General features: G+C 36.6%; 1 protein-coding gene and 2 long non-coding RNA genes across 20 annotated transcripts; 1 reads left to right on the top strand and 2 right to left on the bottom strand.

Moving 5' to 3' along the window:
- The first annotated feature begins 1,207 nt into the window (after positions 1 to 1,207).
- On the top strand, positions 1,208 to 4,296 carry LOC113349158. Of its 12 annotated transcripts, none has more exons than XR_003359967.1 (10): positions 1,208 to 1,387; positions 1,506 to 1,597; positions 1,778 to 1,809; positions 1,893 to 1,976; positions 2,466 to 2,629; positions 2,909 to 3,007; positions 3,115 to 3,264; positions 3,376 to 3,411; positions 3,840 to 3,892; positions 4,063 to 4,296. XR_003359967.1 is itself a non-coding variant. In XM_026593083.1 (9 exons), exons 3-8 carry the CDS (start codon positions 1,807 to 1,809, stop codon positions 3,855 to 3,857), a joined length of 390 nt encoding a protein of 129 aa, XP_026448868.1. In that variant the 5' UTR covers positions 1,208 to 1,387; positions 1,506 to 1,597; positions 1,778 to 1,806; the 3' UTR covers positions 3,858 to 3,892; positions 4,063 to 4,296. The 12 variants fall into 12 exon arrangements, 2 of the variants coding, with proteins under 2 accessions (XP_026448868.1, XP_026448870.1); XR_003359972.1 differs by having other exon boundaries at positions 3,232 to 3,264; XR_003359971.1 differs by having other exon boundaries at positions 1,526 to 1,597.
- Positions 4,297 to 15,083: 10,787 nt separating this feature from the next.
- LOC113349159 lies at positions 15,084 to 19,785 on the bottom strand. 7 transcript variants are annotated; one of them, XR_003359979.1, is made up of 10 exons: positions 19,649 to 19,785; positions 18,892 to 18,991; positions 18,731 to 18,806; positions 18,136 to 18,500; positions 17,115 to 18,047; positions 16,955 to 17,030; positions 16,442 to 16,723; positions 16,297 to 16,350; positions 15,783 to 16,192; positions 15,084 to 15,533 (listed from the first exon to the last, which is right to left on the bottom strand). It is a non-coding gene; the product is annotated as an uncharacterized LOC113349159 (long non-coding RNA). The 7 variants fall into 7 exon arrangements; XR_003359980.1 differs by lacking the exon at positions 19,649 to 19,785 and having other exon boundaries at positions 17,115 to 17,214; positions 17,872 to 18,047; positions 18,892 to 19,145; XR_003359978.1 differs by lacking the exon at positions 19,649 to 19,785 and having other exon boundaries at positions 17,115 to 17,373; positions 17,872 to 18,047; positions 18,892 to 19,145.
- A 3-nt stretch (positions 19,786 to 19,788) lies between these two features.
- LOC113349160 lies at positions 19,789 to 20,770 on the bottom strand. The gene is made up of 4 exons (XR_003359983.1): positions 20,346 to 20,770; positions 20,180 to 20,252; positions 19,913 to 20,016; positions 19,789 to 19,824 (listed from the first exon to the last, which is right to left on the bottom strand). It is a non-coding gene; the product is annotated as an uncharacterized LOC113349160 (long non-coding RNA).
- Positions 20,771 to 27,788: the final 7,018 nt, after the last annotated feature.

Consider the following 27,788-nt stretch of genomic DNA (forward strand, 5'->3'; position numbering starts at 1 on the left):
GCCAACAAGCAATTTGCGTGTCTAAAGTGAACCAAATAGCCACGCCAAAAAGAAATTTGCGTGTCTATGGTGAATCAAATAGCCACGCCAAAAGAAATTTGCGTGTCTATAGTGAACCAAATAGCCACGCCAAAACAATAAATCGCGTGTCTATAGAGTACCAGTACTTAAGTTTTTGGGACCCTATATAGCAACGCCTATAAGCTACCTAAAACCACGCCATGTTACCTAAAACCACGCAAGCAGAAGTCACGCCTAGTCCAAACCGAAGTGGCGTGACAAAACCCCTATGGACACGCCAATTTGGCGTGGAAAAAGGGTCTCTGTGTACTAGTGTACATAGCTAAGTCTAGGACTAAGATAGAAAAGTGTAGATGAGCTCAAGGACTTCATGGCGATTCATCATACAACGACGAAGATCTATACAAGGAACCGTGGAACTTCATCAACAAAAAGGTATGTGGAGACTTGAACTTATCTATCACTCAAAAGTCTATCTCTTCTATCTCCTACTTCTTATGAGACAAAAGTCGTATGCTATATAGACTAGATCATACACATTTGACATTTCGAGCTGAGCATTCATTGCTTATCTTTTATCTCGAAATCGTGTGTTGGTAAAGCGTTTCGCTTTGATCAAATTTATCTTCACTTAGTGATGAACTCATGAAAAGTTTCAATCTCTTTGAGAATTGCTCTGACGTGAATCGGTCTGTGAATAACGGCTACGTAGCGTCCTCTGAGAATGTCTCAATGATTGAAATGAGAGTTTAGATTACATAACCATGTATTCCTTGAACCGAAGTCTTCAACTTTGTTGATCAAGAGAAATCGGGAGGATTGTGGAATTGGCTTGCCAAATCCGCGAACTGTCGGAAGTTCTCGACCGAGAATTTCTGCTGAATTTTCCAAAACTCGTTTGTGTGCTAAGTCCGTGAACTCAGTCCGCGAACTGGCGGAAGTTTTCTTTCCGAGAATTTCTCACTTGTGGAAAACAGGCTATTTGAGACGTAATGAACCGACACACAACATGTATCGGGATACAAAAAACTGAATCAATGTCTGGAAAGTGTAGCTGACTAAAGTCAAGACGTCGTTGTGTCGGTACTTTAGTTGACTTGCATAACGACGTTTGAATAGGATAAATTCTGTGGAGAGAGAAAATATATTACCCAACCTTATCTATCCCAGAGGAAAGAGAAAACATTTTATTCTCTCATCCCCCATCACTCTCTCCTTCTTCCTCGCCTTTACTTATTTCACTGATCTCTGCTCCAACGAAAAAAAAATACGGTAAATCATTCCCACTTCCGCTATCACCAAAACACCACCACTATGAACTAAGCTTGCAGATTTTTCTCGGTGATTGAAGGTGTTTTTTACACAGGTAAGAACCCATTCTTTTTAGATCTAGGTTCTTACTAATTTTGCAGGATTTAAACCATAGTCTGATTTCTTCAATGGGTTTCATTTGTTAGTAATTTGCTAATATTTTTCGTTTTTAGATCTGATGGATTTTTTACAGGGAGGACAAGAATGAGTAGAAGTTGGTTTTAGTGGCGGTGGTGATGAAGAATACTCAATCATGGCTGAACAGGTATTGCATCTCACTATATCTATCTATCTCGTTTCATTTTGATTTTGTTTAGCTTTATAAAACCCTAATCTGTGTAGATTGATTTTGATTTAGGGCTCAAACTCAATGTTTATTTTCTATTATTGACTTTTTATTCTAATTGGGTTTGTATTTTTTGATCGATACATACATACGGAAAAGGTTTATTGGAAGGAACTTGAGGTATCCCAATGGTGAGAAGAACCAAAATATTTCATTTCAGGATGTTTGTATGTATATTTGTGTTCTTACTGATTGTATGATTTATTTTATGTAGATCGAAAGCCTCCTGGAAAGGGAGGAAACCAATAATACAAGAATGCTGGTTTGGGATTCAAGACTTCCAAAGAGGCCATTGAAGGTTTGTGTTAACCTTTGAATACTTAAAGTGCTATGCATCCGTCAAGTTTTTATTTTCATCAAAAATCAGAGTCTTAAATTGGGTTTCCAAACTTGTCTGCTACCTGTTTGATAAAATGACTAAATAGAGTTTCCTTAAACTTTCTACTTTACTTAGTTACTGATGGATTCTTGTTTGAACTGAATATAACTTCATTAGTTTCATTACCCGTTACATCATCCAGCTATAAGAGTTGTTTCAATTTGTTTTTGTTTGTCGTTAATTTATTTGGCATTATAAGCCTTGCCTATCCTAGAATGACCGACTTATTTAATGACACATTTGGAGATGTTGCCCTCGATTATCTTGAAGGATGTCTTAATGATTCATTCTAGAACTCATGTTCAATGGGGAGCTCCTAGGATCTGTGATTTTTTTTTCATGGTGAAGCAAGTCATTGACATATTTAAGGCTTAATAGTGCATAACTATCATGACACGGCATTGACAGGTCTGCTCATAGTGCTCACTCAAGCCTCTTCAGTCCTTCTATCTCCTTTACAAATTGTGTGACAATCGTATGTTAGCTGACGAGTTCTGAATTTTGCATCTCCTTTACAAATTGTGTGACAAGATTGAAGATGCTATCCTTAACTACTTTATAATCTGATAATTGTAAGTGATTCACTTACCATGAAGTACTTCTTTCTTTTTTTAGTATGCTCTTTCCGCTATAGTGATATCTTCTGTAATGGGTTTGGTAATTAGGCTTCTATATGTAGTGAGTATTGTGGTAGTTCGAAAACTTTTTTCTTGTAGTGTATGTTTTGATTCTGTTTGCTTCATAGGTGCATGAATGGCTAAGTAGATCAAGACGTTGGAATGAATTGTGTTTCTGTTATTAAAGCTCAATGATTACACTCCCTTTTCATTAAAGAACTTGTTTGCTTACAGGTCATATTGAATTCAAAGTTTCTTTCAACAATATTAAAAATGACTAATACAGATAGAAAGTCTTTCTCCTTCAATACGGCATTGCATACATATTTTAGTGTGAGCATCCTATTTTTTAACATTTTGTATATCTGTTTTATATCTATAGTTATCTGCATTTGGTACAGATTGATTCACTGATAGCAGTTACTATTCCTGTTGTGTAGGCTTCTGTTATAGTGGCCTTAGTGGATGCTCGCCTAGGTTATAGGACGCTGAACAAGGATCCAGACCCTATGGCTTCGTTTAGTCTCGCTTACTTGTTCATATTGTTTCCTTTTCAGGGTATATGCTCTCTACGTGACACAGAACAAGATGTGAGTCTTAACTTTCAATGGTTAATGAAATTCAACCTTGCTTAAACACAAGAAGAGATGCTTTATAGAGATTGATCATATTCTTCCTTTCTTGGTAATACTTCAATGCAGGATAACAAGTGGCCCCTTGTCATGACTAGTTGGAAGGTAAATTTCATATCACTGTGTACTTCCATTATGTGTTGCCTTATAAGTTGTAAGTGCTATCAAATTCAATCAGCCTCTAACTGCTCATTGTGTTTCCTAGGTAGATGGATGGTATTGATAAGTCTGGACTAGATTGTCTCTCCCTAGATTTGCAATGTTGTTCCCAAGCATTGGGAACTTGTCAATAGTTTGGGAGTATTTGGTATCCTTTTGTAGTTTATTTCTGTCATATGGATGCAAATAAAATAGCATAGCAAATTGTAATAGACTCTTAAGTGTGGTGTGTAAGGTAGTAGTTTCTGCACACTGGGGTGTTTGCAAAATTTGCCAAGGTTTAGGCTTTTATGTTCTACTTGCTGTGCAGTTTGTGTATTCACGATGATCCACTTCAGGATTTTAATACTTTGGTTTATGTTGGTAAAGTGCAGATCCTACAAGAATGTTGATTTGGGATTCAAGACTCCTGGAGAAGCTACTGAAGGTTTGTGATAACTCTTGTATTGGATAGCTTGGATTCTTAGAATGGAAGGAGATAGTGAGAGCTGCCTGTTTCCATGAACTTACTTGCTTTGTTATTATTCGAATTTCATCCTAGTATACTCACTTTTTAGTGATTTTTTCAGTATTGTTGACACCTTTTGTTGGTTTTAGGTATGTTGTTCTGAAATTGTTGGCTCAATTCATCATCCGGAAGGATCTCGTTTTGCTAGTTGCATTTGTCTTTATGAACCTTAGAACTTAAATATATGACTTGTATGAATTCAGGACTTGATCATTTATTTTCTTTTGTGATTTAGAACCCGACTGTAAGTTGAATTTAGTTATGAATTGTGTAACAAATACAATGATTTTTATATAATGGCCATTTGAGTTTATAAATCCAAGTTTCATTTCAGGGTAATTTGAGTTTAAGTTCAGATTTATTTCATCCCAGTACTGCAGTCAGCCAGATCTGATCTGGAATTCAGCTGAATTTCTAATTTTTTTAATATTATAAAATTAAATCTACGACGTTATCCAGGTGTTGTGCCTAGCGACAACGAGAAAGTATCGTAATTGAAATTTATTCTGAGTCAACTTGAAACTGTCGTTCCAGAAAGACACTGAATCTACGGCATTTTCTGGGGCATTTCGAAAGTGTCTTATATATCGGTAATATGACACTTTTCAACCATCTTAAAACGGCCATTTTCCACTAGTGTCTGCTGAGTTTGGAAAACTCAACCGGTCAACTTAAGTCGCGAACTTGTTTGTGAACTTAAGAGGTTATGATCTAAAGATGTGCTCTGAACATGAAACATTAAATTACTAAGAAATGCTTTATGCAAACCGTGGCTATAATGTTCATGAGCCGATTCAATTCAATTGTGTCTTGTGTAGTTACATAAGATCTCATAGCAATTGATCAACTCTTTAACTAGGTCATTTGAGTCAATTGAACTAGTTGTGGTGAAGAAGAACAAGGTTAATATGAAACGCTCATATGGTTAACCTTTTGGGTTACTATGTTGAACCAACATACACGTACACGTTTGGGCATGGATTTCACGAACCCAGTAAACGTCTACCCAAGTGTGTGTGACAAGCTAAGTTTTCGATCTAACGGTTGAGAAATATTAGCTTGAATCTAAATCAGGTTTTCATCTGACGGTGAATAAGGATTGCTTTGTACCTAAGGAAAAACCCTGATTTGAAGGCTATATAAAGGAGACATCTAGCATTGTGCAAAACTAATCCCCACACGTCTGTGTGCTACTAGTGCGCCCGCTAAAGTCGATCTCCATTAACCTTTGATTTACTTCTCTAAAATCAGGTTAACGACTTAAAATAATTCATAGGGATTGTGAAGCCAGACCGATACTACTTTATCGTAGTTGTGTGATCTGGTCTTGCATCTTCTATCGTACGAGTACAATCGATTGATTTGCTTGAGATCGTGAGAGTTCTCTGATAGGCAAGATAAAGAAGTCACAAACATCTTCGTCTCGCTGTTTGTGATTCCTCGACAATCCGCTTGTGTAGTCAGGAAGGATTGTAGAGAGGTGATTGATTAATCTAGGCTGTTCTTCAGGAATATAAGACCGGATTATCAATTGGTTCCTGTTCACCTTGATTTTATATCAAAAGACGGAACAAAACTTAGGGTTTATCTGTGGGAGACAGATTTATCCTTTGATAGACTTTTCTATGTGTGACAGATCTGTTTATTATCAAGTCTGTGATTTTGGGTTGCAACAACTCTTGGTTGTGGGTGAGATCATCTAAGAGAATCAAGTGCGCAGTATCCTGCTGGGATCAGAGGCGTAGGAGTACAACTGTACCTTGGATCGGTGGGAGACTGATTGGGGTTCAACTATAGTCCAGTCCGAAGTTAGTTTGCAGTAGGATAGTGTCTATAGCGGCTTAATACAATGTGTATTCAATCTGGACAAAGTCTCAGGGTTTTTCTGCATTTGCGGTTTCCTCGTTAACAAAATTTCTGGTGTCTGTGTTATTTCTTTTTCGCATTATATTTTATATAATTGAAATAATACAGGTTGTGCGTTCGTGATCATCAATTGGAAATCCAACCTTTGGTTGTTGATTGATATTGATTGATCCTTGGACATTAGTCTTTGGTACCGTCCAAGTATTCCTTGTATTTGATAAAGACTCGCTATTGTTTTTAGCTTGAGTAAAAATCAAATCAAGAGAGAGATATTAAATCCTTGAGATACTTTTATCTAGATTGATTCTAACTGTCTAGTTGATTCTCTAGCAAAGTATTTCGGAGTTAGTCCATACAGATTGCTAAGCGAAATATTGGGCGGTGTTGTTAGACCCCCGCCTTTTCAATTACTTACCTAGCCGATTCTGATCCTCAGACATATAGAGAAGCCATGACTTGTCCAGAAGCTCCTTGGTGGAAAGAAGCTTCCATTAGTGAAATGGATTCCATTCGAGAAAACGGTACTTTTGAACTTGTGGATTTACCTGTAGGGCCTAAGGCCATAGGTTGTAAATGGATTTTTAAGAGAAAACGTAATATAAATGGAACTATTGAAAAAATACAAGGCTAGGTTGGTAGCTAAAGGTTATAGACAAATAGAAGGTATAGATTTTTTTGACACATATTCACCAGTGAGTAGAATTAACTCCTGTTAGAGCATTGCTCGGTCGAACTCGCATGCGTTGCTATCTCAAGCATGTTTGTCAATGTTAGTGATCAAAACTATAAGTCTTGATTTCTAGCCAATATAGCTAAAGGTCTCGGACTAGGATAAAAAGTGTAGTTGAGCTCAAGACTCCATGGAAATCATCATATAAGACGAAGGACTACTCAAGGAACTGGTGGAACTTCATCGATTAAAAGGTATGTGGAGACTTGAACTTATATGTCACTCAAAAGTCTATTTACTCTATCTCCTACTCTTGAGACAAAAGTCATTTTGATATATAGACTTTGTTTATACACATTTGCTATTTCGAGCCGAGTTTATCTCGCCTATCTATTTCTCGAAATATGTGTTGGAAAGCTTTCGCTTTAGCCAAATTCATCTTTACCTAGTGAAGAATGTCATGTTATGTTTCAATCACTTTTAAAATTGCTCTGACGAAAAATGGCCTATGAATAACGGCTATATAACGTCCTCTGAGAATGTTTCAATGATTGAAATGATAGTTTAGATTACATAACCATTGGTAGGATATAAGCATTGTTGTGGAAACACATATATGTATAAGTCCTTATTCCTTGAACCAAAGTTTGCGAACTTTGTTGATCAAGAGAAACAGAATGTGGCGTGAGCCCAGTCCGCGAACTGGCGGAAGTTCTCGACCCGAGAATTTCTGTTGGAGTTTGTGAACTCCTTCCGTGAGCTTAAGTCCGCGAACCCAGTCCGCGAACTTGAGTAGGTTATATCTAAAATCGGTTGTTCTTGAACTCATGTTTATATAAACTAAGGAATGCTTTTGCAAACCATGGATATAAAGTTCATGAACTGACTCGAGTGAATCAAACCGTTTTTGTTTCGATTGTGTCTTGTGTAGTTACATAAGATATAAGCAATTGAACAAATCTCTAACTAGTTCATTTGAGTTATTTGAACTAGTTATGGTGAAGAAGGATATGGTGGGTATGAAAGTGATCATATGGCTAACCATTTGGTTAAATATTGTTGAACCAACAAATGTTAATGTTTGGGAACGGTTACATAAACCCAAAATTGGACATTTCATTTGTGTGTAACAAGCTAAGTTTTCGATCCAACAGTTGAGAAATATTAGCTTGAATCTAATCAATTTTTCATCTAACGGTGAATATTGAATGCTTTGTTACCAAGCTAACATTGATTGCAAACCATGATTTGAAAGGCTAGATAAGGGAAAACTCTAACAACTGGGAAACCTAATCCCCACACCTTACGTGTGATACTAGTTGCATAAGCTAGAGTGGATTCTCCTTTAACCTTGGGTTTTCTTCTCTAAACCAGGTTAACGACTTAAAGACTTCATTGGGATTGTAAAGCCAGACCGATACTACTTTTCTTGTAGTTGTATGATCTGATCTTGCCGATTCTATCGTTTTGAGTACGATCATAACGATTGGCTTGAGATTTATATCTCTGATAGGAAAGATAGAAAAGCAATCACAAACTTCTTCGTCTCATCGTTTGTGATTCCACAATATTTTTTTTCGCTGCGTCGATTAAGTCTATTTTGAGGTGATTAATAATACTAGGTTGTTCTTCGGGAATATAAATCCGTGTTATCAATTGGTTCCTGTTCACCTTGATCTATCAAAATACGGAACAAAACTCGTAAGTATATTCGTGGGATACAAATTTATCTATTACCGTAGACTTTTCTGTGTGATACATATTTGTTTATTAAAGTCTTCGACTTTGGGTCGTAGCAACTCTTAGTTGTGGGTGAGATCATCTAAGGGAATCAAGTACGTAGCATCCTGCTGGGATCAGAGGCGTGGATCATAACTGTACCTTGGATTAGTGTGATATTGATTGGGGTTCAACTACAGTACAGACCGAAGTTAGTTTGGAGTAGGCTAGTGTCTGTAGCAGCTTAATACAATGTTTGTTCAATATGGACTAGGTCCCGAGGTTTTTCTGCATTTGCGGTTTCCTCGTTAACAAAATTCTGGTGTATGTGTTATTTCTATTCCGCATTATATTTATTTATATAATTGAAATATCACAGGCTGTGCGTTGTTCAATCAATTAGAATATCCGACCTTTTGGTTGTTGATTTAAATTGATTGACACTTGGATATTGGTCTTTGGTACCATCCAAGTTATCTCTCTTTGACAAAGACTCGCAGATTTCTATTTGCTTGAGTAAAGATCAAATTGAGAGATTGAGATATAAACTTTTTGATATACTTTTTATCTAGATTGAGTCTGACTGTCTAGTTGATTCTCTAGAAAGTATATTGGAGTTTGTCCATACATATTGCTAATCGAATTGTTGGGTGTGGTTATTGTACCCCCGCTTTTTCAATTGGTATCAGAGCAGGCAAACACCTTAAACCTAACAAGTTTGTGTTTGTTCGTTCCTTAAAAATTGTCCCATGGGAAATTTCTCTGGAAAACTTGCTCTTGGCATCTGTAACGCACGCCAGAATTCCTTAAAGATTGCTCAAAGATTATTATGGTCAAAACCTCTGGTTTCTCATGATAATCTCTCTTCATCTAAAAAGGAAGATTTAGATGATAAGTATCGATCTAAAGGAAAAAATAAAAATAAAGAAAGATTAAGAAAACGTTCATCACGCTCAAGGATATGGACCCTCACTAGATAAACTCTTGATCTCTTTGAGGAATACTATTATAATGAATCAATTGATAAAGATCTATTCAGAGCGTTCAAAGGCATTTTTAAATTCTTAGAAAAACTTAAGTCTGTTAAGTCTAAGAATCATTCCGAAAAAGGTTATGTACATGTTAAACCAAATAATACTGTGCAACCTAGGAATCAGAAGAATTTTCCTTCTAACCAGGTTCAACAAAGGAGAGAAAGCTCTGACTGCCCTGATTATCATCATTATTTTGATTACACAACGGGGACTGTTCACACATATCAACCAGAAATGTTGCATGAGAATTCCTCTGCACATTATGCCTCTTGGTAACAAGCTTGACACTACCCCATTTGTATATATCTTGTAATTGGGCAAGAAATGGTTTGAACTGTGTACAATTTTTTTATTCTCTTTTAGAATACCAAATAAAGCTTTCTTCTGCATCCATCGTCTCTCACAAAGTGTGTTGTCACGGGATGCATAACCTTTGATGTGAAAACGGCTAAGAAAACCACACTTTCCTTGTGTGGGTCGCGGTTCACAAACGGGTCCAAGCCCATGTTTGGTATTATAAATAAGAAGTTCGCGCACCCTCTTCTTCTTCACCCGTCCGCGTACATAACCTCTAGGGTTTTGTGTATTTCCTACATTGAAGCCTCCTTGGAAAAATTTGAAATAAAGGGTGTTCAAGTTTCACTCCAGGTAAGTAAATTCCTCTTGTTCCTTTCAATTTCTTAGATCTCATGATGAATTCTAAAGGCTCAAAAAGAAGCTCCAAAAGCTCAAATACCTCTAGCATGGATTTTCCTTATGACCAAAATTCTCTTAGGATTAGGTTTGTGGATGATTCTTGTGCTAGAATTTTTGAAAAAATTTCATCTAAAGGTTTTATCCTAGAAAAGAAATTGGATCTCTCTAGTGGGCATGAAGAGGATTTAGCTTGCTTTAAAAAATTCAAGCTTGGAAATATCTTTGATGGTCAAGGTTTTGATTCTCTCTCACAAGAATTTTCTATGCCAACATTCATGATGTTGATCTTAATAAGATGGAATTCAAATCCATGATAAATAGAGAAAGATTTCTTGTTGATAGAAAATTAATTTCGAAGATTACCAACATTTCGTTGGGGAACGTGCGTCTTCCTAGACCAAGTGATGAACGTCCATCATGTGATGAAATCTCTCTTGGGCTTTGTGGCAAGAAGGTAGCTTGGAAACAAGGAAAGTTTCCTACTAATGATCTTAGTATCCCGTTGTTGACGGTTGGGAAACTTGGTATTTTTTTTTTTGTCCCTCCACAATTGAGAATTCTTGGTGGAGTCATGAGTTTGCGGAATTAGTCTATTTCCTTGAATCGGGTGTTCAAAGTCTCGATATTTGTGGTTTTATCATTTATCAAATGACTTCAATGACTTCACCCATCAATATGTTAGGTTAGCCTTGCTTGATTGGACAAATTTTCCGTGATCGTGGTCTTGATTCGATTGGCAACTCTCACGGGGTTCCTAAACCGGTTCGCCCGTGTACCTTTAGATGCATAAGGGAGAATGTGTGCAAAAGACAAAGAGATGCTTCACTTAAAGATTGTGACCCTACCACTTTGAGTCTTCTTAAAAAAATTCACAAGGGTGTGTGTCAAGTCGATTCAAGGGTGAAGTGTGTCCAAGAAAAATTGTCTTTAGTTTCAACGAAGTTTCCCGAGCTCAAGGAAGAATTGAACACAATTCAAGCATCTTGGAGTATCTCCGATGAGGAAGAAGATGAGTAATTTTTGTTTTTATTTTTCTAGTAAATCTTCTATTTTTTTTGCTTAGAAGAATAACTAGAGTTTGGAATAGTCATGATTGTGATTACACATAACTATGTCTAACGTTTTCATCTTCATGTTTTTAGATTTATTGGTTTAAATTCTAAATTTTTTGGGAAGATGATTTTTGCAGTATTAATCTTTATGGTTTTGTATATTTCAATTTCTTATGGGATATGTGTGTTTGCGTCCGTGAACTATGATTGTCCCATATCTTGTACGAAGTAAAGTCTTTCGTAAGTCGATATTCATATATTGATAAAGGAATGAATGGACTTTTGACATATGCAAAAGTTAAGCCTATATTGGCAATTATTGATTGAAGGCAGGTTAAAATCTTTTGTTTCCAAGGATTATGTCTATTGTATGTCATGGTGCAAATTGTGATGGAAAATAGAATGAATCCTTGTGTATTCCGCAATAATTGATCTCCCTGATCCATATTCTATGTATTACTGTGAGGCTCCGTAACGTGTCTTATGTTGAGCACTAAACAACCAAGTTGATTTTTTTATGATTAGCTTTGTTGTTGTTCAGTAAGGTACTTTATGTCGAGCATTCTTGAACTAAATTAATCATCTTATTTGGTTATTTAGTTATGACTCCGTAAGTTTTCTTGTGTTTGAGCGTTTTTGACTGGGTTGATTATTTTCATGATTAACTTAGTCATTGCTCCATAGATTCTCTTATGTCGAGTATGACCAATTAAATTGATTACTTTTTGTGATTAGTTTGGTTGTGTATTTCGATTAGATTAATTATGGGTTCTCTTGTTATTAATCTAATTGAGTGTCTTTGAGTCTCCATAAGTTCACTTATGTTGAGCATATCCGATTGAATTAATCATGAATTTCTTGTGGTTAATTTAATTGAGTATTTTGGATTCAAATTCATACTTGTACGTGATTTGTTATATCCAAAGAAATCCTTCTTTCTTTCGAAATTAGGGTCGCTCTTGTTGTTCTTTCGGTAATGACATATTATGGGAGAGAGTTCTTTTTGAACTTACGCTTAATTGCCAAATCTTTGTGGGGAGTGCGGCTGTGGAATATTATAGGGGTTATCTTGTATCTTTAAACTCCTTGATGAATGCATATAGCTTCGGCTTTATGATTGCATCTAAATAAGATGATATGTGTTTCTTTCTTTTGGTCATGAAATGTCTCTTTCGGATTTTCATTAGGATCCCATTCTTGTACCTTTGCCAATTTTATTGACAAAAAGGGGGAGAATTAATATGTAGTTCACACTACAAATACATATGGTTTTCGGATCATTATATAAGGGGGAGTGGTTTCCATGTGAGATGGAATTTTGACTAAGGGGGAGTGATACATATCACCATAGTATTGTTGTTGAAGTTGTGATATAATTGAACTTTGACGATGTATAATAATACTATGACACTGTATAACAATGATTGAGAACTATTGTTTTCTTGTTGTTATAGCTATGGATTTTCAACAACGATGATGCTAAACTTACAACCTTTGTGATCATTGGAGTACTTGGAAGTGACGAAGATTTCGAGTAATGTTGAAGATTAGACATGTGGAATAGGATCTACAAAAGTTAATTTATTTATTTTTTGTATTCCGTATGTATTAATAGTTTTGTCACTAAAATTGACAAAGGGGGAGATTGTTAGAGCATTGCTCGGTCGAACTCGCATTCGTTGCTATCTCAAGCATGTTTGTCAATGTTAGTGATCAAAACTATAAGTCTAGATTTCTAGCCTATATAGCTAAAGGTCTCGGACTAGGATATAAAGTGTAGTTGAGCTCAAGACTCCATGGAAATCATCATACAAGACGAAGGACTACTTAAGAAATTGGTGGAACTTCATCGACTAAAAGGTATGTGGAGACTTGAACTTATCTGTCACTCAAAAGTCTATTTACTTTATCTTCTACTCTTGAGACAAAAGTCGTTTTGATATATAGACTTTGTTTATACACATTTGCTATTTCGAGCCGAGTTTATCTCGCCTATCTATTTCTCGAAATATGTGTTGGTAAGCTTTCGCTTTAGCCAAATTCATCTTTACCTAGTGACGAATGTCATTTTATGTTTTAATCACTTTGAAAATTTCTCTAACGAAAAATGGTCTGTGAATAACGGCTATATAACGTCCTATGAGAATGTTTCAATGATTAAAATGAGAGTTTAGATTACATAAGCATTGGTAGGATATAAGCATGTTGTGGAAACACATATATGTATTAAGTCCTTATTCCTTGAACCGAAGTTTGCGAACTTTGTTGATCAAGAGAAACAGAATGTGACGTGAGCCAAGTCCGTGAACTCAGTCCGCGAACTGGCGGTAGTTCGCGACCTGAGAATTTCTGCTGGAGTTTGTGAACTCCTTCCGTGAGCTTAAGTCCGCGAACCCAGTCCGTGAAATTGAGTAGGTTATATCTAAAATCGGTTGTTCTTGAACTCATGTTTATAAAAACTAAGGAATGCTTTTGCAAACCGTGGCTATAAAGTTCATGAACCGATTCGAGTGAATCAAACCGTTTTTGCTTCGATTGTATCTTGTGTAGTTACATAAGATCTAAGAAATTGAACAACTCTCTAGCTAGTTCATTTGAGCCATTTGAACTAGTTATGGTGAAGAAGAATATGGTGTATATGAAATTGATCATATGGCTAACCATTTGGTTGACTATTGTTGAACCAACAAATGTTAATGTTTGGGAACGTTTACATAAACCCAAAATTGGGCATTTCATTTGTGTGTAACAAGCTAAGTTTTCGATTCAACGGTTGAGAAATATTAGCTTGAATCTAATCAGGTTTTTATCTAACGGTGAATATTGAATGCTTTGTTACCAAGCTAACATTGATTTCAAACCCTGATTTGAAATACTATATAAGGGAGAACTCTAGCAACTGGGAAACCTAATCCCCACACCTTACGTGTGATACTAGTTGCATAAGCTAGAGTCGATTCTCCTTTAACCTTGGGTTTTCTTCTCTAAAACAGGTTAACGACTTAAAGACTTCATTGGGATTGTGAAGCCATACCGATACTATTTTTCTTGTAGTTGTGTGATCTGATCTTGCTGATTCTATCATTTTGAGTACGATCATAACGATTGGCTTGAGATTTATATCTCCGACAGGCAAGATAGAAAAGTAATCACAAACATCTTCGTCTCATCGTTTGTGATTCCGCAATATCTTTTTTCGCTGCGTCGATTAAGACTATTGTGAGGTGATTGATAATACTAGGCTTTTCTTGCGAGATTGATAATACTAGGGAATCAAGTACGTAGCATCCTGCTGGGATCAGAGGCGTAGGAGCATAACTGTACCTTGGATCAGTGTGAGATTGATTGGGGTTCAACTACAGTACAGACCGATGTTAGTTTGGAGTAGGCTAGTATCTGTAGCGGCTTAATATAGTGTGTGTTCAATCTGGACTAGGTTCCGGGGTTTTTCGGCATTTGCGGTTTCCTCGTTAACAAAATTCTGGTGTCTGTGTTATTTCTATTCCGCATTATATTTATTTATATAATTGAAATATCACAGGTTGTGCATTGTTCAATCAATTAGAATATCCGACCTTTTGGTTGTTGATTTAAATTGATTGACACTTGGATATTGGTCTTTGGTACCATCCAAGTTATCTCTCTTTGACAAAGACTCGCATATTTCTATTTGCTTGAGTAAAGATCAAATTGAGAGATTGAGATATAAACTCTTTGCTATACTTTTTATCTAGATTGAGTCTGACTGTCTAGTTGATTCTCTAGAAAGTATATTGGAGTTTGTCCCACTAGTAGAAAATGGAAGTTAAACCACTGCCAGGACAGGAGGTAATATCACCAAAAACGACTGTGTTCATCATCTCTAATTTAGAAGTGGTTTTTTCCAAAACGACTGTGTCTCATAAACGTGGAATTCTTTAAAAAAACTACTTCTCCCGACAGTTACACGTAGTACTAATGAACACAGTAGTTTATTTCGATTATATTTAATAAAAAAAAGGAATTGATTCAGCCGATTCTTAAGCTGATTCAACTGAATCTAAGATGGAATAAGAAGTAACAACAAAGCTAAATTAAAAAGGAAACCAAATAAAAATTTATATTGAAAGATAGATTCAATGTACAATTTAACCACTTAAAATCACCCAAGTTTAAAATGTGAAAATTTCAATACCTAGAACAATGTTAAATCTGAGTCTCTTTGACAAACCTAACAACCAAAAACTTCAACAATCTATCTCATAGACTCATACCCAGTTTAGCATTTAAGCCACAAGACTGTGCCAACTATACCAAGTAATATGAGAGAACTAAAACAAAACATAGGTACCCAAAAGACTTGTGAAATTGGATAATGGTGTGAATTTCCACTCTGCAGCTAACCACCATGACTCTATATAGCTTGTCTTGCACCAAGCTTTGACTGATGTAGTTGTAGTTATTCTTCAACAATGGCTACTCCTCTTGTCCCTTTCTGGTTCATTCCATATAACATGCTTTGCATTATAATTTTTGAGTGATCACTGAAAATAACCATCAAACAGACATTAGGCTACATATCAGGATGCAGTTAGGTTGGCTAACAGTTTAAAGCTGGGAGAAATTTATGTTAAAATTAACATGTAGAATGTCTGCAAGAGCCTGACTCTGTTACTTAGGAGCTTGCAAGCAGCAAGATATATATTCAGAGATGAGTGAAATAGGTAAGATAATATCTATTCTTGTAAACATCATAAACAAGTCGAGAATGAGTTAAATACGTAAGCTAATACCTTTTTTATGGACTGCTAAGTTTTATAACCAAAACTACAGGAATGTAGCGTTTTCAGCTGCACCAAATCCATTGTTCTGTCTGTTATATCTCCACCAATCAAAGAATGTCACCGTGTTAATTTCAAAAAGACAAACATTAGTACACTGCTGCTCAAACTTGACTGAAAATGCAAATAACTCATGTGATCCATCTCAAATCAAGATTATCTATATTTATAGTTGGCACGATGATATATAATGATATAATTATAATTAATGGAAACAAATCAATCAGACACTACTCTGTTCTAGCAACAAATTACATCCCTACGAGAGAACTTACCCCACTCCTTTCAAACATCTATTTGCCACCAATGCATAATCAGGGATAGGCTAGTGACTAGCAGCACTAAGCTCAAGGGTTCACCATCTTCACAAAGAAAAGAAAAGACACGGTTAAATGACTTAAGGCAGACATGGTGTGATATTCGAATCCAACAAAATAAATAAAACGAATTAGTACAATCTCTTTACCGGTTACGCTGAAGGATGCAGCCATTTGTTCTTCCCCTTCAACTTCTTGTTCTCCTACACATCATCACGTAAATGAAATTAAATCCCTGACCATCATATCCTCATAAAACTGAAAACATATGTAAGCAAAACTGCATATGAGCACCTCTTCTGACTTCGCACTTTCCTGGTCTCGATGAAATGATTATGAAGCGCGGTGAGGCAGATGCTTTTAGAACCCTTTTGGGTTTGGAATATTCTGGCCATACAAACGATACTGCATGGAAATATTATCTCTATCGTTTGGGTAGTGATCTGGTGCAGATCCATTTAGGTAGGATGGACCTGCCTCAGACTGCTGCTCCTCTTTAAGTTTAGAAAATATCTGCTGAAGCCCCAGATAGGTTTGAAAAGGTGGAATCATAGTTCCATAGTCTTGTTATCATCCCTGCACAAGAAGAAAGAAAAGGAACATTTATTTCAAGTAATTCCTAATGACATTCCTTAGCTAGCTCGGGTGCAATAATCTGAACAGAGAGACTTAAAAAATAAACTCTATAAATTCCAGCTGCTTTCCAGTTTCCCATCAAGCAAGTAACAAGTCACACTTAAAAAATCAAAAGTGAAAGATGGAACAAGCATACGAAACAGATTTCCTAGATCATCAAAAAAGCCTTACTAAATTCGTGTTGCTGAACAATCTCGTCTACCTTTCTCCCAACAAGTTGTAGATAATTCCGAATCCTGGAAAGCACCTGGAGGAAATGAAAAGATGGCAATATAAAAAATTGATCATGCAACAAAAAAGAGCGAGGAAAGCTGACACACCTTCAATATACCTTTTCCTTTGGTAGATTTGCACTTGTATACTGCAACTTATCCAATCATTTGAGGATTCTCTCCACATCAATCGTTTGAGGATATACGCACTGCATTAGCCTGTAAACTGAATCATTTTATGCTACTTATTGCAGCACTGAGTACACACAACAGGGAGTTGCGGAATAGCAGCAAATGCGATCTGACGCCTTGGATACAAATCCATTTATCTCCGGAACACGGCAGTGGTTAACCCATCCATGTAACAAAGATATTTAGCTATACCATACATGTAAATCATAGATGGTTCAGTAAACTATCAATTATGAGTGCATAGTGCACAATTTATGTCCATATAGACATAAAGGTGTTATGTATTTATTGGACAACCTTTACGAAGTTCAGAGATCACATGCTAAGTTGTGATTTTGTTCCTGTGTTCATAAAGGTGTCATCATGCCTTACGTTGGTCAACACATCATGGTCTTATATATGGTCTTCCAACCAAGAAGGAGTTACAGTCCCACGTACAAGATAAAATTCAAAGATTTCTATTTTCAATGACTAACCAAAACGTAAGTGTATAACTAACTGGGGAGAGTCAAATAAGAATCACACACGTATGTCGAATATTATTAAATAACATGAAATGTAATCAACAAATAGTCTAAACAACACCCAACCCACTACAAAAGAGAGATTGTAGAATTTAAGAATGTGACTGATGTATTTTAAGTCTACTTTTCACTCAAATTACTGCTAAAGAAGAATACCAACCATGCAGAGCCAAAAGGAACACAGGTTTAGAAACCGTCATCTCTTCCGCCACCTCCATAACCACCGCCACCATTGTTCCCATAGCCACCACCACCATTATTATAGCCACCGCCACAAAAGTTCCCGGGAGGTCTCTCATTAGCATAGCTTACACGGATTTGTCTTCCACCTAGATCCTGAACAAACAACAATGTCCTTTATGCATCATTAGAGATGAACCACAGCTAATTGAATCATTGCAGATGATTTCATTCACATTTATACCTGACCGTCCATCGTAAGAGCTTGACTAGCATTTTCTTCATAGCTGTAGCTGAAAAATCCAAAGCCCCTTGACCTCCCAGTTTCTCTTCTGACTTCGCACTTTACTGGTCTCGATGAAATGATTATGAAGTGCGGTGAGGCAGATGCTTTTAGAACCCTTTTGGGTTTGGAATATTCTGGCCATACGAACGATACTGCATGGAACTATTATCTCTATCGTTTGGGTAGTGATCTGGTGCAGATCCATTTAGGTAGGATGGACCTGCCTCAGACTGCTGCTCCTCTTTAAGTTTAGAAAATATCTGCTGAAGCCCCAGATAGGTTTGAAAAGGTGGAATCATAGTTCCATAGTCTTGTTATCATCCCTGCACAAGAAGAAAGAAAATGAACATTTATTTCAAGTAATTCCTAATGACATTCCTTAGCTAGCTCGGGTGCAATAATTTGAACAGAGAGACTTAAAAATAAACTCTATAAAGTCCAGCTGCTTTCCAGTTTCCCATCAAGCAAGTAACAAGTCACACTTAAAAAATCAAAAGTGAAAGATGGAACAAGCATACGAAACAGATTTCCTAGATCATCAAAAAAGCCTTACTAAATTCGTGTTGCTGAACAATCTCGTCTACCTTTCTCCCAACAAGTTGTAGATAATTCCGAATCCTGGAAAGCACCTGGAGGAAATGAAAAGATGGCAATATAAACAATTGATCATGCAACAAAAAAGAGCGAGGAAAGCTGACACAACTTCAATTATACCTTTTCCTTTGGTAGATTTGCACTTGTATACTGCAACTTATCCAATCATTTGAGGATTCTCTTCACATCAATCGTTTGAGGATATACGCACTGCATTAGCCTGTAAACTGAATCATTTTATGCTACTTATTGCAGCACTGAGTACACACAACAGGGAGTTGCGGAATAGCAGCAAATGCGATCTGACGCCTTGGATACAAATCCATTTATCTCCGGAACACGGCAGTGGTTAGCCCATCCATGTAACAAAGATATTTAGCTATACCATACATGTAAATCATAGATGGTTCAGTAAACTATCAATTATGAGTGCACAGTGCACAATTTATGTCCATATAGACATAAAGATGTTATGTATTTATTGGACAACCTTTACGAAGTTCAGAGATCACATGCTAAGTTGTGATTTTGTTCCTGTGTTCATAAAGGTGTCATCATGCCTTACGTTGGTCAACACATCATGGTCTTATATATGGTCTTCCAACCAAGAAGGAGTTACAGTCCCACGTACAAGATAAAATTCAAAGATTTCTATTTTCAATGACTAACCAAAACGTAAGTGTATAACTAACTGGGGAGAGTCAAATAAGAATCACACACGTATGTCGACTATTATTAAATAGCATGAAATGTAATCAACAAATAGTCTAAACAACACCCAACCTACTACAAAAGAGATATTGTAGAATTTAAGAATGTGACTGATGTATTTTAAGTCTACTTTTCACTCAAATTACTGCTAAAGAAGAATACCAACCATGCAGAGCCAAAAGGAACACAGGTTTAGAAACCGTCATTTCTTCCGCCACCTCCATAACCAGCGCACACATTGTTCCCATAGCCACCACCACCATTGTTATAGCCACCGCCACAAAAGTTCCGGGGAGGTCTCTCATTAGCATAGCTTACACGGATTTGTCTTCCACCTAGATCCTGAACAAACAACAATGTCCTTTAAGCATCATTAGAGATGAACCACAGCTAATTGAATCATTGCAGATGATTTCATTCACATTTATACCTGACCGTCCATAGTAAGAGCTTGACTAGCATTTTCTTCATAGCTGTAGCTGACAAATCCAAAGCCCCTTGACCTCCCAGTTTCTCTGTCCGTGATAACTCGAGCTGCACATTATATGGTCCAATAAGTATTGAACATTTCATTTAAGTTAACACAAGCGAAAATCTCCTTATCTCGGCAATAATTCACATTTAAACCTCAGGATCTCACAATAATAATAACAATAAGAGAAGGTTCAATTTCCTATTTAGGGCTTTTATTTCTTACACTAGGAGAAGAGATCTTCAACCCACTTGAAGACTTGATTTTGCAGGCAAAAAATATATAAGGAAACACCTTTCTGCAAAATGGAGATAAAATGAAAGAGAAATTAAATCATTAATGATATTAAAAGTCTATCATATTTAGCAAATAAGGACATGATTGATAATACCTGATGATTTCAGGAGCAGAAAACTAATCTACGGTTACAATTTCTTTTTTAGATTTCTATTGATACATGCGTTTTAATTTTGAGATAGGAGTTACGAATTTGGGACAGTGAGTTTCGATCTTTGATGTGAGAGTGAGGTTCGTCTTCAATTTCAAACTTTGATTTCTAATTATTGAGAAACAAATTGGATTTTGAATCTAGGGTTCTTGGAGTTTTTGTTGAATTTGATTAATGGAAGAAAATAATAATAAATCTTGTAAAAAATCTTGTTAAGATCGAGTTGTCGATGAACAAGAAGGGAGTTTATGATTTGAGGACATATCTGTGGATGAACAAGAAGGGGATATTATCTTAGGAAGAAGGGGATCTCGTGCTCTGTGAAGGAGTTAAGAAACATAAAAATGAAAAGATATGTATGGTTATTGTCGTCTAGAACCGGGGCTATAGAAAGTAGTTGCTCTCAAAGTGGTTCTTATACTCGATAAGCGAGCCCATCTTTATTACAAAAATACCAACCAATATAACGACTGTGACCGAAAATTGTTTAATTTTTATCTGAAAAACTACTGTGTCTCACATCTCATATAAGTACTACCAGCCCAAGGAAGTTGTTTCTTTAAAGCCTAGGAAGTGGTTAAAAATCCATTTTCCACTAGTGTCCATACAGATTGCTAATCGAATTGTTGGGTGTGGTTGTTGTATTCCTGCTTTTTCAGCTCCATTAGGATGTTAATTGCTATAACTTCTGTCCATAATCTAGAGATAAATCAAATGGATGTAAAGACAATTTTTCTTAATGGTGAGTTAGATGAAGAAATTTATATGGAACAACCTGAGGGATTTGTAGTTAAAGGTTGTGAAAAGAAAGTTTGTAAACTGGTTAAATCTTTGTATGGACTGAAACAAGCACCTAAACAGTGGCATGAGAAATTTGATCATGTGATGATTTGTAGTGATTTTAGAATTAATGAATCTGACAAGTGTGTTCATACTAAACTTGTCAAGGATGCATGTGTCATTGTATGCTTGTATGTTGATGATATGCTTATACTAGGTACAAACATGGATGTTATTAATTCCACTAAGAAATTGTTGAATGAGAACTTTGATATGAAAGACATAGTCCCCCGCTGATGTCATATTAGGGATGAATATTAGAAAAACTTCTAATGGTTATAGTCTGAGTCAGTCTCATTTTGTTGAATCCATACTTAAGAAATATAATCAGTTTAACTGCAAACCTGTGTGTACTCCTTGTGATTCTAAGTGTCATCTCAAGAAGAATAAGGGTGTAAGAGTTAACCAACTTGAATACTCGAGAGTCATAGGAAGTCTGATGTATTTGATGAATTGTATGAGACCAAACATTGCTTATGTTGTGAGTAGGTTAAGCAGGTATACTTGTAATCCAGGGAAGATACATTGGGATGCACTTATTAGAGTACTAAAGTACTTGAAGTACACAATGACCTTTAGTTTGAATTACGAATGGCATCCTGCCGTCCTTGAGGGATTTTGCGATGCAAACTGGATAACAGGCTCAGAGGATTCTAAGTCTACGAGTGGATATGTATTCACTCTAGCAGGTGCGTCTGTATAGTTCCAAAAAGACATGTATAGCTCGTTCCACTATGGAATCAGAGTTTATTGCGTTAGATAAAGCAGGAGAGTAGGTTGAATAGCTAAGAAACTTTTTATAAGATAATACTCTTTGGCATAGGCCTGTGCCAGCTATATTTATGCATTGTGACAACAATACTGCGATAGGTAGAGCTAAGAATAGCTTCTACAATGGAAAGTCTATACATATGCATAGAATACATGATTCTTTGGAAACACTAATCTCAACAGGTGTTATTTCCATAGATTGAACACAGTCCAAGGAGAATATCGCAGACCCTATGACGAAAGGTTTGTCCAAGGAGATAGTTAGTAAAGCATCGAAGGGGATGGGGCTTAGGTTCAATAATTAAACTTTCCATGAAGGATACTCAACCTTGCTGATTGGAGATCCCAAGATCAAGGTTTCGAATGAGACAACTAATTTGTGGTGGGTAAAGGTAAACACTATCAGATAATTTAATTCTCTGTCCCTTCCCTATGGTGTTGATGTGATAGTGTGACTGCATGTGGAGGATGGCTTTTAAATAAGTCTTAATGAGTTCCATAGTTTCAAGTTAAGATTGAAGTAGGGTGTAGCAGTAAACATGGAACTCACCTATCTGAATGAGGAAGTGGGGCCGCTTTCTATGAGAATTGAGCCGATTCTCTAAAGCATTCTGAGAAACATGATATGTCCAGGGCCAAATTGGACAAAACGGCACAAACTTAGCAACACCAGGAGAATATCATGCGTGGTTGTTGTCGCTAATTACACCAAATGCTATAGTTCAAGACTAGGTTCACTGTTTAGCAAGTAATTCCGGTAACTTCTCACTAAGTAAGGGTTCAAGACCTCATGAACACCTTTGCCTAAATGGTATTTTCCTTACTCTGATTTTTTCGTTTTCCGAGATTTCGTTCATGTGGGGGATTGTTGGAGAATTGTTGGAGAAAATGAGTTTTAATAAAAAATATTTATGGTCTTGGTGTGGTTTGATCTAATGACCTAAGGGTTTAAGGATACTCACTCATTTTTTGAGTGAATGAAATGGAACCTTTAGTCCCACATTGTGGAAAACTAAAGAGGTGCTCCACTATATAACTATATTCTTATGGATATGTTGTACAACAATGTGGGTGGAGCGGGTGAGGCGAAATATACATTTTTCTACACATATTTGTGCGCGTAAACCATGCACCAAGTCACATATTTAATAGAATTTAATTTTGCAAGTTTTTTCTTTAAGGAATTAATTCTAAAAATATTTTCTTAAGAGTTTTATTTATGGAAAAATTATTTTTACGTATTTAACTTGTTTTTGAAGAAAACAAATACCTAACTTGATTTGCAAGTATCTTCTCCTTTAAATATAACTCGAAAATTTGTTTTTAACACACACCGAAAATTCTTCTTTCGCTCTGGGTTTCTCTATACGCTTTACTTCCATCCGTGTTGCTAAGTTCAAGTTTGGGTAGCTTGCGTTGTGCTAACACGAGCTATATCGGGCAGTCTTATCCTGGACACATCTTCGTTGTGAGGGGTTTAGCATTACTCAACTCGAGTATACCTGCGAACTAATGTGTTAAGGACAACTTGTTGAACCTGTGATTCTTCCCTCGTCAAGTTATTTCGGCAGAGTTGTTTCGCATTAGTTCTTTACATATTATTTTTGATACATCTAACGTGTTGTTCATTGTTGCAAGATTCCAACAATCTTAACACATTAGTATTCCTTATAAAAATAGGAAACAACGACGTAGAACGACCACAAAAGTTTAACGGAAGGGATTTCAAGAGATGGCTATCCAAGATGTTATTTTATCTGAGCCATCATGAACTGGACTATGTACTGGTTCCAGGTGATGAATTATACAATACTGACAATTTGACTGAGGAGGAGGTCAATATTAACACGAGGTCTAACTTTCTGTCTAACAATCATATCATGAATGGTTTGGAGGATGCGATGTATGATTGTTACAACGCTAAAGATAATTTCAATGCTTATGATTTGTGGACTGCGTTAGAGCGAAGTACCAAGCAGAGACTCCAGGAAGCAAGAAATTTCTGGTGACAAAGTTTGTGGAGTTCAAGATGACGAATGATAAGTCTGTTGTTGATCAATTCCTCGAACTTCATCAAATCATTTACGAGATTCATGCTGAAGGTATGGTCATTGATGAGACGTTTCAAGTGTCTGTGGTGATTGAGAAGTTATTATCTTCTTGGTCGGAGTACAAGAAAAAGCTGAGACATGACACTAGCGATATCAACATGGTTGAATTGGGAAAGAAGATTCAAGTGGAAGAGATGTTGTGCTCCAAAGACAAGAACGTGTCATCTGCAAGGGACATGGCTAACAAAGCTCATATGTCTGAACACAAGTCGTCTAAAGATGGAAAAGGTGACAACAACAATCGCAACTCGAAGCATGGACCTAATAAGAAAGGCATGTTTCGCAAACCGGATTATGGCATTACTAAAATTAAAGGTCCTTGTTGGGTTTGTGGAAATACTGGTCATATGGCAGTTCACTGTAGACAACGTAAGGATAAGAAGAACAATGCTAACTTAGTTGAGAAGAACAAAGATGAGTTTTTTGTTGTGGTGTCTGAAGTTAACTTGGTGACCAATGTGATGGATTGGTGGGTAGACTCTGGATCTACCAAGCATGTTTCTGGGAACAAAGACCTGTTCACCTCCTACCAGAGGGTAGGGGAAGGCGAAAAACTCTATATGGATAACTCACCTGCATCAGAGGTTGCAGGAAAAGGAAAGGTCGGTCTGAAGCTCACATATGGAAAGAATCTCACATTAAATGAAGTTCTTCATGTTCCAGACATCTGCAAAAATCTTGTTTCTTGTTCTGTTTTAGATGATAAGGGTTTTAAACTTACAATTGAGTCTGGAAAACTTATAGTAACCAAGGGAAATGATTATGTGGGTAAGGGTTAAAAGACTGGGGGTCTATATAAACTTAATGTAACCTATCCTGAATTGAAATTGAATGATTCTTCTGCTTACATGTGTGTGTCATTGAACGTTTGGCATGGTAGACTTGGTCATTTAAACTATAAATCAATGCATAAACTGGCTAGCGTAGGCTGCATAACCAAATTCACTTTAGATAAAAATTATAAGTGTGAGATTTGCGTAGAATTTAAGCATGCTAAGAAATCATTCAATAAGAATGTCCAGAGAAACTCTAAACCCTTAGATTTAATCCACTCAGACCTTGTTGATATGAAGTCAGTTCAAACAAGAGGTGGTAAGGAATGGTTTATTACTTTTATAGATGATTGTACGAAGTACTGCCTTGTTTACTTAGAGGGAAGGACGATGCCTTCGAAGCCTTTAAGACATATAAACGTGAAGTCGAAAACCAATTGAATACTACCACTAAAGCTATTAGGTATGGCAGTGGTGGTGAGTATGAAATTCCCGTATGAGATTTCTGTGAAGAACATGGCATAATACATGAGACTACATACCCTTATTCACCTCAGTCCAATGGTGTAGCTGAACGTAAGAACCGTACTTTTAAGGATATGATGAATGCCATGTTTATTAGTTCAGGATTACCTTCGAATTTGTGGGGGGAGGCTATCCTCTCCGCCAATTACATCCTGAACAGAGTACCCTTTAAAGGGTTAGATAAAACTCCATATGAGTTATGGAAAGGTAGACAACCATCTTATGATTACTTCAACGTGTGGAGGTACTCGGAAAAGGTGGGAATCCCTCCTCCAAAGAAAAATAAGATAGTACCCAAAACCGTTGATTTTGTTTTTATAGGATATCCTGAGCATTCTAGTGCTCATAGGTTTATGGTTGTGAGTTCTGAAATTTCTGACATAGGGTTGAATACTATCATAGAGTCTAGGGATGCTGAGTTTTTCGAAATTGTTTTTCCTTTGAAACGTGACTCTCGAAAGAGATGTTTAGATGATCCCCTAGATGTTCCTTCAACTAGTCAGTTATTACCTTTAGAGGAAGATGAACCAGAAGTAGAACCTAGAAGAGGTAAAAGGGTTAGAACTGAGAAAACCTATCCTGGTTGCATTACTTACCTAGCCGAGTCTGATCCTCAGACTTATAGAGAAGCCATGACTTGTCCTGAAGCTCCTTGGTGGAAACAAGCTTCCATTAGTGAAATGGATTCCATTCGAGAAAACGGTACTTTTGAACTTGTAGATTTACCTCCAGGGTCTAAGGCCATAGGTTGTAAATGGATTTTCTAGAGAAAACGTAATATAAATGGAACTATTGAAAAATGTAGAAGACATGATTCTTTGAAAATACTAATCTCAACAGGCATTATTTCCATAGATTGGACACAGTCCAAGGAGAATATCGCGGACCCTTTGACGAAATGTTTGTCCAAGGAGATAGTTAGTAAAGCATCGAGGGGGATGGGGCTTAGGCTCAAAAATTAAACTTGCCATGAAGGATACTCAACCTTGCTGATTGGAGATCCTAAGATCAAGGTTTCGAATGAGACAACTAATTTGTGGTGGGTAAAGGTAAACACTATGAGAGAATTTCATTCTCTGTCCCTTCCCTATGGTGTTGATGTGATAGTGTGACTGCATGTGGAGGATGACTTTTAAATAAGTCTTAATGAGTTCGATAGTTTCAATTAAGATTGAAGTGGGGTGTAGCAGTAAACACTCTTGATGGAACTCAAACTCAAATGTCAAAAAGGTATAAGAAGAAGTTTCTACAATAGATTCGTAAACTTACCTATTTAGGTTTGCGAACACAGTTTCCTTAATTGACTTCACCTATCTGAATGAGGAAGTGGGTGGAGCGGGTGGGGCGAAATATACATTTTTCGACCCATATTTGTACGCGTAAACCATGCACCAAGTCACATATTTAATAGAATTTATTTTTGTAAGTTCTTTCTTTAAGGAATTAATTCTAAATTTATTTTCTTAAGAGTTTTATTTATGGAAAAATTCTTTTTACGTGTTTAACTTGTTTTTGAAGAAAAAAAATACCTAACTTGATTTGCAAGTATCTTCTCCTTTAAATATAACTCGAAAATTTGTTTTTAACACACACTGAAAATTCTTCTTTCGCTCTAGGATTTCTCTATACGTTTTACTTCCATCCCTGTTGCTAAGTTCAAGTTTGGGTAGCTTGTGTTGTGCTAACACGAGCTATATCGGGCAGTCTTATCCTGGACACATCTTCGCTGTGAGGGGTTTAGCATTACTCAACCCGAGTATACCCGCGAACTAATGTGTTAAGGACAACTTGTTGAACCTGTGATTCTGCCCTTGTCAAGTTATTTCGGTAGAGTTGTTTCGCATTAGTTCTTTACTTATTATTTTTGATACATCTAACGTGTTGTTCATTATTGGAAGATTCCAACATCAACTGATGGTTTGATTGCATCCAAAGTTAGTAGGCGAAGTGTGTCTATGCAGGTTCGGAGTTGCTGGAGGTAGTCAGATGGCTCCTCGATCGCCATATCATGAACGTTCTCAGCTATCGTGTCAGAACCTCTGGAAGGTGACGGCTGTGGCCTTGGCCCCGGTAGGGAGGCAATATTAGCATCTACATCGCAACCACAATGATGTGACTTGTGAGTATACTAAAGAAAACCAAGGGAGGAAACAAAAACTCGATTATCATGCCCCTGAAATTATAGCTCTAATGAGAAGCAGAACAATGGCCACTATGCGCCTCAATGACCTAAAACTCTCATTAAGCAGGTCACCATTAGACTGGTGCAAAGAAAGAAAGTTTTGGCGACGGATATAAGTATCTTTCTTTATTTTCCTATTTTGTGCTTAAATTCTAAAGTTTGAGTAATTTTCTTACAAAAATCA

This window comes from Papaver somniferum, chromosome 2, assembly GCF_003573695.1.
Source record: "Papaver somniferum cultivar HN1 chromosome 2, ASM357369v1, whole genome shotgun sequence".
NCBI lineage: Eukaryota > Viridiplantae > Streptophyta > Magnoliopsida > Ranunculales > Papaveraceae > Papaver > Papaver somniferum.

Excerpts from the sequence above, each read along its gene's own strand:
- LOC113349158 (XM_026593083.1), top strand. Across the intron at positions 1,977-2,908 it reads TTCCAAAGAGGCCATTGAAG|GTCATATTGAATTCAAAGTT; the intron begins GTTTGTGTTAAC and ends GTTTGCTTACAG. Across the intron at positions 3,008-3,114 it reads CATTGCATACATATTTTAGT|GCTTCTGTTATAGTGGCCTT; the intron begins GTGAGCATCCTA and ends CCTGTTGTGTAG.